General features: G+C 64.2%; 1 protein-coding gene across 3 annotated transcripts in view; it reads right to left on the bottom strand.

Annotated features, from left to right (window-relative positions):
* Window positions 1-5,164: 5,164 nt before the first annotated feature.
* Window positions 5,165-12,253, bottom strand: part of DAGLA (diacylglycerol lipase alpha) — a 60,715-nt gene continuing 53,626 nt past the window's right edge. For 2 of the 3 annotated variants that reach the window (XM_036029551.1, XM_036029552.1), the window contains 4 exons: window positions 11,382-11,578; window positions 10,529-10,658; window positions 9,845-10,032; window positions 5,165-8,549 (listed from right to left, as the gene is read on the bottom strand). In XM_036029551.1, the coding sequence (XP_035885444.1) occupies window positions 7,598-8,549; window positions 9,845-10,032; window positions 10,529-10,658; window positions 11,382-11,578 (1,467 nt within the window). In that variant the 3' untranslated portion in view covers window positions 5,165-7,597. The remainder of the gene's footprint in view (window positions 8,550-9,844; window positions 10,033-10,528; window positions 10,659-11,381; window positions 11,579-12,253) is intronic. The other variant, XM_028517521.2, reaches the window with a different exon arrangement.

Genomic DNA, 12,253 nt, shown 5'->3' with positions numbered 1-12,253 from the left:
CCGCCGGCTGCCTCGCTCGCCCCAGCGCCGCCCTGGCCCGGCCCCTGTCCGCCCCACGCGCCCCGCCCGCCGCGCTCTGCGCCCCCTGCCGGCCGGCCGGCGCCGCAGCCCCACCGCGGGCGGGACGCGCGGCTCCTCGAGGGGCGGGGGCTAGGGGTCCTTCCCAGGTTGGGGAGTCGCGGGACCACCTGGCCCTATGCGGGGAGGAAAGGGCGTGCAGGTTAGGCCGGGGTCACTGGGGCTGGAGTCAGCGCCTATGCCCCAACGCTCAGTACTCGCCCTCCCCTCGGACAGGGGGAAGATCGCAGGATTCTGAATCTGACATTTTCAGAGCCCGACTTCAGAGACAGCCTCCACTTCCTCTCTTTACCCACTGCCCTCTCAGCAGTAACAATCATAACCAGCATTCAGTGAACATTGGTTACGGGCTGGCCCACGCAGCACTTCACAGGGGTTACCCCATTTAGTCCTCAGGGCACCCTACCAAGGAGACGCTGTTCCGTGAGTTTCAGAGATGAGGAAACTGAGGCTCAGGGACAGCGTGTCCTCTGTGAGGAAGTGCTGTGGGGTGTAATTTCCCGCGGTGATGGGAATGTTCCCTGTGCTGTCCACATATGGCTGCTGAGCCCTTGAAATGGAGCTGTTGGAATGACTGGGGAACAGACGTTTCCATGTTAATTTGAATTGGTTCGGATTTAAGTAGTCGTGTGTGGCTATGGTATCTGACAGCAACAGGCCTAAGGGTTTCGGGGTAATCTGGGTCAAAGCCGGCATTCGCAGCCAGATCCTGGCTGGCCCGGGAAGCTGCCCTCTCGGTCACGGCTTCCCCGGGTGGTAGGCTGAGCCCTGAGGTTTTACCTCCGCCTGAGTCACCCCCTCGTCCCTCTGCCTCCACTCCCGGAGCGCCTCCTCGCCTCTGTCCTGCCCAGCGGCACAGGCTCCCACCGCCACTGATCCCTACAATCCTTCCAAAGCACTTTTTGAAGCACGTAAATCACCTCATGTCGTTACTTTGCTAAAACCTGTGGTTTCTGCTTTGCACTCCGTGGAAACCACAGGTTTTAGCAAAGGAGTCACATGTAAACCCCTGGTCCTGGTTCCCCAAGGCCTTGTATGATCTGCCCCTGTCTGGCCCACTGACCTTAGCTGCTTTTCCCTCCGCTGCTCACTAAGTCACAGGCACCAAGCACGCTGGGTGCCAACACTCCAACATGCTGGGCACATGCTGGTCCATCTGTCTCTCATGCTTGTCCCCACATGGCTGGTTCCTTCTCAGCAGTCCAGTCTCAGCTCACACGTCACCTCTCTGACACCCTCCCTAAATCGGGTGTCCCTACCTAGGCCTTTTTCCCCCTAAAAGAGTTTCCTTTAGTGCTTGTCATTGTCCCTCTCACTCTAGAAAGGAAGCCCTATGAAGGTAAGAGATTTTTTTAAAAGGTTTTATTTATTCATTTTTAGAGAGGGAAGGGAGGGAGATAGAGAGAGAGAGAGAGAAACATCAATGTGCGGTTGCTGGGGGTCATGGCCTGCAACCCAGGCATGTACCCTGGCTGGGAATCGAACCTGCGACACTTTGGTTCACAGCCCGTGCTCAATCCACTGAGCTACGCCAGCCAGGGCTTGGTAAGAGATTTTTCTGGCTTGGCCATTGCTGTAGCTTCAGCACCAAGCATACTACCTGGCGTGTAATAGGTGCTCGATAAATATGTGTTGAATGAATAGACAATGGCATTTCCTTTCTTTTTTTAAAAAAAGATTTTATTTATTTTTAGAGAGAAGGGAAGGGAGGATGAAAGAGAGGGAGAGAAATATCAATCGGTTGCCTCTTTGTAGGCACCCAGGAATGGAACTGGTGACCTCTCGTTTTGAGGGATGACACCCAATCCACTGAGCCACACCATCAGGGCAAGGACAATGGCATTTTCAAACTGTGAAACCCTCAACCTCTGAAATCTCGGAAGCAGGGAATTCTGGAATCCCAGAGCCAGTGAATCAGCTCACTACGGAACGGCTCAACTCACAGCTTCTCGGGACCCAGCCAGCCAGAGCTAGAAAAACCCACCCCACCTCACCGCGGTTTGACACGCAACCAACAGAGGGGTGGGAGGACCCGCGAGTAGCCGATCCGGATGCCAGCCTCGAGCTCCCAGCTCTGCCAGCCAGTGGCCCCCAAGAGGAGGAGAGTGGGGACAAGCTGGGCTGCCCAGTGGGGCTGGGGCGAGAACCTGCAAAGCTTGCTCCCACCCAGGCCACCCTCCCCCTCCTCAGTGGCCAGCCATGGGGGAGGGGTGGCCGGTGCCTGAGCCCCAGATGTGGCCCAGTCAGCAGGCCCGTGGGGGCCCTCGGAGGAGGGTCAATGCCATGACAGTTCTGGGGCTGGGGGAGGGGGTGCCGGGCTGGCGGGTGCCTCACAATGAGGTTTTGTGCCCCGGGGGCCTTGAGCTGTTGCTCTTAGATATATAGAATGGGATGCTGCTGGAGGCCCCAGCTGTGTGCACGCTCCCCGCTCAGGGCCAGGGCTGCGAGGGGGGAGAGGGCCGCACTGAGGCGCCTATTCTTTTCCAGCTGATACACCCCAGAGGTTTCTCTCCCTCCGCAGCCTCCCTGAAGACCATTGTTATTCTCTGCTCTGCCTCTCCCCCACCCGGGGTCAGGCTTGCCTGCAAGCCTCACAAAGTAGACACCCACCTACGCCATGTGATTTTTAAAAATGAGTTTGTTTTAGGAGTTGCCTGGGACCAACCGGAAAACCAGCGTTTTTAGAAGCCTCCCCAGCCCACAGGTCTTTCTGTCCGGCCCTGCACAGTGCCAGACGGCCCATCACTCGGGGGACATCCCCACGAGCTATGCCTGCCCCCTTCCTCAGGGTGTACATGCCTTTTATCCCCAACACCCCAGCTCCTCAGGCTGCACTGTTAAGTCTCTGGGTAGCCTTGAAGAAGTTAGAGGGGGCAGGAGGGAGCCCCCCGGTAATCTTGTGGGGCCTGGCCAGGTTAGGGGTTCCGGCCCTGCCATCTCCCCTGACTCCAGAGGGCCACTGAGCAACCGTCCCCAGGGGGTTTTGTCTCTGGGCTAAGGGAAAGGGGAGTCTGACAAGGCCCAGACTCTCGGCCCAGCCAAGAGTGGAGGCTGCCGTTCTCCAATTTCCCCGGCTGGGGGCAGAGCCTGGGGGGTGCAAGGCAGCAGCTAGGGCTGGGGAGGGAACCCCAGGGAGCCTTGCATCGCCGGGACCTTGAGGGACCCATGCATGGAGAGGAGTCCCCATGGGCACCCCCTCCCCACCAAGCCACAAGGAGCGGGGACCAAGCATGGCTGTCCCCTGCAGCTGGCCAAGCCTTCCTCCGAGGCCTGCCCTCTGGTCCTCAGAAGCCTCACCTGTGGACCAGCCCATCATTCTCGCCTCACAGTGGAGGCCAAGTGCCAGGGAAGTGATGGGTAGGTGCTGCTCTCTGTGACTCCAGGTGGGGTCCCCGGCATCCAGCGCTGGCCTGTAAGTAGCAGCAGGGCCAGGAGGCAGCGGCAGGACAGAAGGTACCTCTGGGGAAAGGGAGACAGACACTTAAGGGTTAATGATTAACCGGCTGGAGAGAAGCCCAGGGGAGGGTGGGGCTCAGCTGAGTGGCCAGTCCTCCCTAGCGAGGGGGGACTCCTGGCCTCCCGTGGGCCCCCACAGCCTTGGCACCCACCCATTTTACTGAGGAAGCCTAATAAAGGGTGGTGGCTGGGAACCCAGGGAGACACTCAGGCCCAGGGCACAGCCACCCTTGACTACGGCGAGGGCACCCCTAGGTCTGGCGGTCCTTGATCTCTCTCCCACCTCCCTCCCAGCTGAGATGGAGGCACCACCCAAGCATCCTGCGTGGGCGCTGGGAGGCAGAGTGCGCTCCAGCCTCCCCGACACGGGCCCTCATGAGAGCCCCTCCTCACCGCGTACCCCGGCCTCGGGGCCTCAGGCACATCACAGACCCTCCCAGCCATCAGCTGCTTCTGCCCCTGCTCCACGAATCACCCTGTCTTATTAGTCTCCAGGTGGGAAGAACCTCTGAAAACCATCAGGTGAGGGCGACGGCCAGAGCCCTAGGCTGGGGTTCTGGATCCTGGTTCTAGGTCGGTCAATCCCACCTGAGTGACCTTCAGCAGGTCTTCCCCCTGGTCCAGCCTCAGTTTCCTCCTCTGTCCAGAGAGGCCTGGAGTGAAGGCAGGCAGCCCCGTCCTATCACCCTCCAAAATCCTTCACCAAGTAGGGTCACTCTGGACCCACGTCTGGGAGGCGGGAGGGTGGGTGGTGTAGGGGAATGGGGAAGGTCAGGTTTAGGACAGAGCCTGGCTGGGTCAGTGCCTGGGCCAGACTGCCCATCGGGGTGGGGCCGGCTGGAGGAACAGCACCACCTGGTGGGTGGAGAGGGCAGGCCCGGACGTGGGGCTGGTGGGAGGCCCAGGTGCCTACCCGCCCCAGCCCCACAGCTGCTCCCCAGGTCCTACTATCCTGGAGCCGGTTGGCTGGGGTCCCCCGGGCCTGGCCAGGCATTTTGCACACTCCTAGGAAAGCCCTCCGAGACTCCCCATGGCCCCTGCACCCCCGATGGGAGGGTTTAGCGGAGCCCTCCTCTCCTGCCCCAGCTCTCGTTGTGGGGGTGGGTGGGCACTGTCAGACTAGCCTGGTCTTTCCTTAAAGGATTTTTTAATTTTATTTATTTATTTTTAGAGAGATGAGAAGGAAGGGAGAAAGAGAGGGAGAGACATTGACCAGTTGCCTCTCTCATGCCCCCAACTGGGGACCTGGCCTGCAACCCAGGCACGCGCCCTGACTGGGAATAGAACCAGCGACCTTTCAGTGCGCAGGATGGCATGCAATCCACTGGGCCAGACCAACCTGGTCTTGAGCAGCTGACTTAGTTGAGCTCCAGGTCCCTCGGGGAGGAGACCAGGGCTAACAAGACCCCTCTTCCCCGGCCCCAAAGCGGTCAGCAAGACTCCTGGCACGCATCTCACACCAGCAGAGCCCTCTGGCTGCTCTGCCACCCAAGGTGCGGGCCCGGACCGGGGCTCTGACAGCAGCAGGAGCCGGGCTCAGATGTCCCCTCCTGCCACTCCGCCACTGACCTCCGCTGCCAGCCCCCCCCCGCCCCCCGCGGGGAAGAGAAGTCACTCAAGGCAGCCAGTGTGCTTCTACATCCAGTTTATACACAGCTCTATACAATATACAGAAACCTCTATATACAGATATATTTATAGAATAAGCTATATTAATTTGTCTCTCCTTTTTACAGCAATATTAGTTTGGATCTTTCATACATTAAGTACAAAACGTCGTGGGGGGATGGCACGCGGAGTGCTCGGGCGTCTGTGGGGCCGGCTGCTCACTGTCGGTTGCATATGGAGGCCGCCCAGGCCCTGCCGGGAGAGCCTGGGTTGCAGGTCTGCGGGACGGGGGTGGGGGTCCGGCTGAGCCGAGCTGGGAGGAGGGAGGTGGCTCAGACCCCCCAAGTGTGAGGCGGGAGGAGGGGAGAGGCATGCAGCAGGCCCACCCTTGGGGGGGAGCAGGTGGGGGGGGGGGCTGACCCTGGGGCATCCAGGACAGAGTCCAAGTCTGCCCCGGCCCCAAGCCTGTAACCCTGGGTGGCTACGGCCTTGGGCTGGGGAGTCTGTCCCTGATGGCTCGGTCCTGGGCACAGGTGGGCGCCACGCCCCCTTAGAGGTCTCTAGCCCACCTTGGCAGGGGAGGAATTAAAAGGCTAGGCCGAAAGTCTCCCTGCTACCGGTGGGCTGCTTGTTGGAACGTTACTGATTTGTGATTTGTCTTTTTTAAACTCTAAGAGCCACTGATTGGTTCCGAGCTGGGGCCCCGGCTAAGCCAGCAGCAGGGCCCCGGGCAGGGGCGGGGTCTGGAGCCTGGTGGGGTGTGCGAGTCACAGAGCGAGGGAGCCCAGCTCCCGGGCCTCTGTGCCCAGCTGTCAGGGTGGGCGGGGGTCCCCGCTGTGCGTGGGGTCGGGGTGGGGGTGTAGGCCACAGGTGCCAGTGATCGTGAGACGGGGGTCTGGGCCAGGGGAGCCTGGCTGCCCCGGGGAGGCCGTGGGCAGGGCCGGAGTGGGGAGAGCTTGCCTCCGAGGAGACGAAGGCACAAGCGGACGGTCAACGCCTCGGCACACGTTTTCCAGAACGGGGGTCAGAGCACAGGTGAGGCGAGAACAGGTGACGTCCTCAGCTGAGCTCGCCCTGTGGCCCCCGGGGCCACATCGCGGTCATTGGCTATGTTCTCGTCAGGCTGGGGAGGGGGACGCAGGCAGGCCAGCCGGGTGGGCGCCCCGGCAGCCCCTTCCTCAGGAGCGGTGTGCACCCATGCACATGCACACACACGCCCCACGCGAGCATGCACGACCTCCCCCCTCGGCTCCCCGGGCGGAGGCCTGGCCTCCACCTCCCCACTGCTTCCCCCCCAAACCTGACAGGGAGAGGACCCCTCACGTTCGGGCTGTGGAGGCCCCAGGCCAGGCCGGGCCGGCCCTAGAGCCCCCGACGCTCCTGCACCCCCACCCCCCGCAGTGAGCATGGGATCGCCAGCCGGGTGCCACAGTGTCCCTCTCTTGGCCCCGCTTCCCGTCGAGAAAACACTGGGGACTGGAAGGAGGAAAAGCCTAGGGGAGAGCCCAGGCCAAGGAGGAGGGGACTGAGGGAGTGGAGGTGTGTTTGGTTTCAGAGCCCAGGGCCTGGGGCTGCCCAGGTGTGGGCGGAGGTGGTGTGAAGGGGTGACCCAGGGCCCTCGAAGGAAGAGGCATTTGGGCGTCCTCCGTCCCAGGGCACCCACTCTGCAGCCAGGGGTGGTCACACCTGTGCCCTCTGTCCTTTGAGGGACCAGGATCCCCAGGGGGGAAGACGAGCCAGGAGGTATGGGCAGGTGCCCAGCACCCACCGACAGGGGGGTCGACGTGAGGAACACCGAGCAGAGAGGGGGCGGTCCTGGTGCCAGCCTCCTCCAGGCTCTCCGAGCCCCTGCCCTGCCCAGAGAGGGGCTACCGACCACGGGACTGGGGGCGGGGGGCTTGCAAGCCCAGGGCACGTCCTGAGCCCAGCGCAGCAGCTTCTGTAAACATACACAACACTGCAGGCCCCCTTGGTGGGGGGTCACCCCAGGGGCTGGCCAGCAGGCACCAGATCCGGCGAGGGGGGTGTGGCCAGGACAGATGCCAGCCTGGACCACAGAGGAGAGTACGTGGGGAGGGGTCTGCTCTTCCTTTCGGTCCTGGGAGAGCAGCCAGAGGGCAGCGAAGGGACGTCAGCGTGCCCACTGCCTATACCGGAATAGAGGGTGCCAGGACGCCTCTGGGGGGTGGTCAGGCTGGCAGGCTGCCCCAGGCTCTTCCCCACTCCCCCCTCCCCTGTCTGGAGGGCCCAGATCCCAGCTGTCTTGGCTCTGGGGGTCCTAAGCTGAGGTAGGGATATGGACCCCCGCTCAGCAGCAGTGCCCCATGCCTGAGGCTAAACTGGCCCCAGGGGGCCTCTCCTCCAAGCTGCCCAGCCCTGGGGGCAGCCACCTGGATGGAGCCTTGAGGCGCCGCCTGCTCTGTCCCCGGCCTTGGCCGGCAGCCGCCCCTGGGTGCTAGCGTGCCGAGATGACCAGGTCGTCCTGCTTGGTGGGGCTGGCCCCGCGGCCAGTGGGGGTGGAAGTTCGGATCTTGTCCACCGCCAGGCACTCCTGGCTGCTGAGGCTCGTGGGCGTCAGGTCCATGAGCTCGCCCGAGGAGCTGAGCGGGAAGGAGGGCGACAGCGAGATGCCGGAGGAGGGGTCGGCCGAGCCGGCAAAGCGCCGCGGGGGCTTGGGCACCAGGTTGGGCTCGAACTGGGCGCGGAGCAGGATCTCCTGCTGGCTGGGGGACTTGGGGCCCTCGGCGTAGTCGCTGGTGGGGCTCTCGGGCACCACCATGCAGTAGAGGTCCTGGAAGGAGCTGCTCTTGCTGTCCAGGTTGAAGAGGCTGTCGATGAACTCCGCGAACTCCAGCACCTGAGGGCTGGGCGAGTCCCCCAGGCGCCCGTTGTGCAGTGCCAGCTCTCCGCGGGGGGCCGCCCCGCCACCCCCCTCTTCCTCCTGCTCGTTGGCCGCCACGCTGGGGGGCCGCTCGGGGGTGGCGCCCCCGCTGCCCAGGGCCGCCTCCAGGGGCTGGGTGTCCTGCGAGTGCTTGGACAGGCTGTCCGCGGCCAGCAGCTCGGTGCGGGAGCTCAGGGAGGGGTTCTCCTCCGGGATGGCGGGGTCGATGTAGAACAGGTGGCCCTCGTCGCGCTCCAGCACGGCGTGGAGGCTGGGCGAGCCTCGGATGCTGCGGAAGCCCGAGGACCGGCGCGAGTCGAAGCTGTACAGCGACTCCGTGTCCGAGAGGCTCTCCATGGTGGCCAGCGGCGCCCGCCGGGCCTGCAGCTCCGCCGCCAGCCGCTCCTGGGTGGACAGCAGCAGCAGCTCCACGGGGTCCTGGCGGGCCGCTGAGGCTGCGGCCACCGGGGACAGCAGCCGGCCCTCCGAGAAGCCCTCCAGGCTCATCTCAGACTGGGACTTGCTCCTGCAGAGGGCGGGGCGGGGAGGGGCGAGACTCAGGAGGGGCACAGAGACAGACCCCTCAGCTCCCTGGCTGGAGGAGACTTGGGGAGGGGGGGAGGGGAAATTTCATTCAGTGGCTATTGAACTGTTTGGGTCAGGGACACTTGGAAAAGGAAAAAAAAAAACAACTCAGAAAAACCTGAGACAGAAAAAGGCTGGGTTCAGCCAAGGTGGGCGCCCCGACGGCCCGAGGCCCTGGTGGAACCTGCTGGGGGGCCTGCGTTGGTGCTCTGTGCCCGGGCCAATGGGAGCCAGGCCCAGAGACGCCGGCTGCCCTCTGCACCCCTCCCAGAGCCCCATCCCTTCCTCCCTCAACACAGGCCCTCCTGCTTGCCCATGGAGTGCAGCCTCTGCCAGTGGGAGCCCTGGAGCCTCTGGGCCACATGGCGGCCTGCAGGGAGTGAGTGGAGGGAGGTCAGGGGCCAGGGTGCAGCAGTCACTGCGGGAGAGTGGCCTCGGGTTCCCCCAGGCAGCGGCCTCAGGAAAGGCACAGAGGTTGGGAGGAGCCATGTCCGTGTGCCCCACGGAGGCCAGAGATTGGCGAATCACCCTCCTCATCTGCCTCTTGGCCAGACCAGCACCCCCCCTGGGCTCAGGACCTGGGCAGGGAGGGTCCCAGAGAGGCAGGAGGGTCCCCCACTAAGAGCCTGAGCCCCCCCCCAAAGAGTGTGTGTGAATGCGAGGTGTATGTCTGGGGGCACGTGTGCATCCCACCTATCTGCACATCGAGGGCCCACAGGTGCCTGAGGGACCAGGTCTGGGCACAGGCGCCAGCGTTCACCCACACGCAGGGCTGCCTGTCCAGGCGTGTCCTTGTGCGTGTGTATGTCGACCTCTGTCTTGTGTGCCTGAGCATGGCTTTGTGGGGCTGTGCGCTCAGAGAAACTCGTGAGGCACGTGTCTGCACATGTGAGCCTCCATGCAGATACACACACACGCGTGCAGGTGAGTGCACGGTGTCCATCTGTCTGGGTCTCAATGGCTGGGAGTGGATCTATGCGCGTGTGGCCAGGGGCCGTGTGTCCTCAGATGCCCACTGGCCCACATGGGCTTCAGGAATGGCAGGCTGGGGAGCAGCGGGGGCAGGGCAGGGTGGAGCCAGAGCAGAGGCGGCAAATCCGCCCTTTCCTGCACCTGTGTGCAGGGCTGTGCGAACATACGTGCTCAGTCCGTGCACAGGACACACACATGCACAAGCATGCGTGCTCTGAACTCACACACACCCTCCGGGCCAGGGCCGGGGTGGGCAGGACTCACCGGACGCTGCTGTTCCGGTGGTCGGCGGGGGGCAGCTCCAGGGCGAGGCCGGCAGGCACCGGGGGCCCCGTGGGCAGCGGCTGCTGCTGAAAGATGAGCTCAGGAGTGAGGTCCACCTCGGTGGGGCTCACCATGACCTTCGCAGCAGAGAGCAGGGCCGTCTTCCCCTTGTTGTAGTTCTCCAGCACCTGGGGACAGGACGGGGAAGCTGGTGCAGGCGGAAGGGTGGCCATCGCATGCGGGGGCAGGGCAGCCGGCTAGGCATCTCAGGCCCATTGGAGCTGCACGGGGTCAGCTGGGTCCCCCTCTCTCCCCCCAGGTCCCCTCCCCTCCAGGAAGGCCCCGCCTGGCCCTGCGACTGTGCCTTGCCCCACCGATGGGCCAGGTCAGAGTGTTTCTTCCCTGCGGTCAGCCTTCCTGTGGCCAGGTGATGGCCATGTTGGCCACCCATCAAGTGCCAGGCGGCCTTCAGGGCCTCTGAGCTCAGCCCAGCTGAGGGACAGGTCCCTGGGCATTTCTGAAACTCCTGCTCACCACAGGGCCAGGGGACGGTGTGGACAGGGCAGGGGTACGGAGGCCAGGACACGAGTGGGCTCGCGCCCCAGCCCAGCCAAGCCTGGCCCAGCTGTGGGCTCTGGTTAGCGTCCCCGAGCATCCGCGCCCTGGCCCGCCCCACAGCCTCACCTTGTTGAGCCCCTCCATGACCACGTAGGGGAGGTGCTCGTGCAGCATGGCCGGGGAGATGATCACCTCGTTGAAGGCCTTGTTGTCGCCCCAGATGGCGAAGTACGTGGGCTCCTCCTGCTCGCAGCAGCTGCGGGGGCACGGGGGCCAGAGGGGAGCGGAGGGTGGGTGGCAGCCTGGCCTCAACCCCCAGGCCCTGGCTCTGCTCTCCGCCTGGGCTCGGTGGAGGTGGGTGCTCTGGGAGGACCCTCGCCCCACCCGGCCAGCAGGCCCATGTCCCTGGCTCTTGGCTCCTGCCTCACCCTCAGCCCCCCATCCCCACCCCCACCCCACGCCCAGCCCGGCCAGGAGCATTTACTTCAGACAGGGGCCTGGAGAGGCTGACCTTGAACCTCAGCCATGGTCCCCACATGGCCTTCTCCACGCACGTGGCCTGGGCCATGCCTGCCCCACCCTGGGCACGGAAGGAAGCCAGTACTTACCCATCCTTTCCTCTCTCTTCCCCCACCCCACGCCCTCCCCACCTGCTCACAGCAGTCTGCCACCTAATCCCAGAGGTGACACCAAGTGACAACTGAGGTATGAGCTGGCCAGGGCCTTAGGGTGACCCCTTCAGGGCATCCACTTTTAAACGGACCACTGGTGGGGAGAGATGCTCTTGGGGACACCAGGAAGAGGGTGACGTGGGAACAAGATAGGAGCCTGGCGTCTTGCTCCGGAATGGTCTTTGGATCCACTTCCAGGGCCCAGGCTGGGGGAACCCCACCATGGGGGCCGTGAGCCATCAGTCTGCCAGCCCCCCCAGCGCCCCCCCAGCGCCCCGGCCAGCTGACGGGGCCTGGACAGCACCTACCAGCACTGCTCCGCCGGGTGGTTGTGGACCACGTGGATGATGCGGCCCGGCGGGTAAAGCGGGGTGCTGGCCGACAGGGCGATGGTCAGGTCGCTGGGGTGGGTCCAGAGCCGTGTGCTGGCCAGGGTGGTCACCTCCGCCTCCTCGGGCAGCTCCGACTTGGGGATGCACTTAGTGGCCCCCACAATGATCCGCCACTGTGCGGGCAGAGGGGGAGGGGTCAGCCGAGCAAGGATGGCTGTGTGGGCGGGGACAGAGGTGCTCAGAGGGGTGGGGGCCGGTAGAAGCTGGGGGGCCGGGGGGGGGGCCGGGGGGCAGAGGGCAGGGCAGTGCCCACCCAAAGAGGCAGGGCCTCAGCTGGGCGGCAGCCATGGGGGCCATAAAGACCCCAGGGCCAGAGGAGAAGGAGCTGTTAGACTTCGGGGCTGGAAAGGCACTGGGAGACCAGCCGCCCCTGCTCTAGTGACGAGGAAACAGGCCCAGCAAGGAGAAAGGACGCGCTCGAGGTCACCCGGCACGTCAGAGGCAGAGCAGGTCGCCCAGCTCAGCCCAGCCGCACCCGCCAGGCCTGGCTGCCTCGGGCCGGTCCCCAGCCACCGGTCCCCTGGGCCTGGCATGTGCCGGGACCGGGTCCGACGGAACAGTCCCACATCTCGAACCGAGCTCCTCCAGGCAGACACGGTCCGCTAAGACTTCACTGCCCGGCCTGTCCTGGTACCTGGCACCTGGTACCTGGCCCGGGGTCTTGCCAGCCAGTGGGTCAGGGCACCGAGGCTGGGAAGAGGCCAAACCAGGCTGACATGGCCAATGGGGTACGGGCTGGGGCCACAGAAGCCCCACTGGTCTGAACGGGCCCCCTGCTGCCTGCCTCA

The sequence above is a fragment of the Phyllostomus discolor genome, chromosome 6, assembly GCF_004126475.2.
Source record: "Phyllostomus discolor isolate MPI-MPIP mPhyDis1 chromosome 6, mPhyDis1.pri.v3, whole genome shotgun sequence".
NCBI classification, from domain to species: Eukaryota; Metazoa; Chordata; class Mammalia; order Chiroptera; family Phyllostomidae; genus Phyllostomus; species Phyllostomus discolor.
This window is presented reverse-complemented; position numbering and strand designations above follow the sequence as displayed.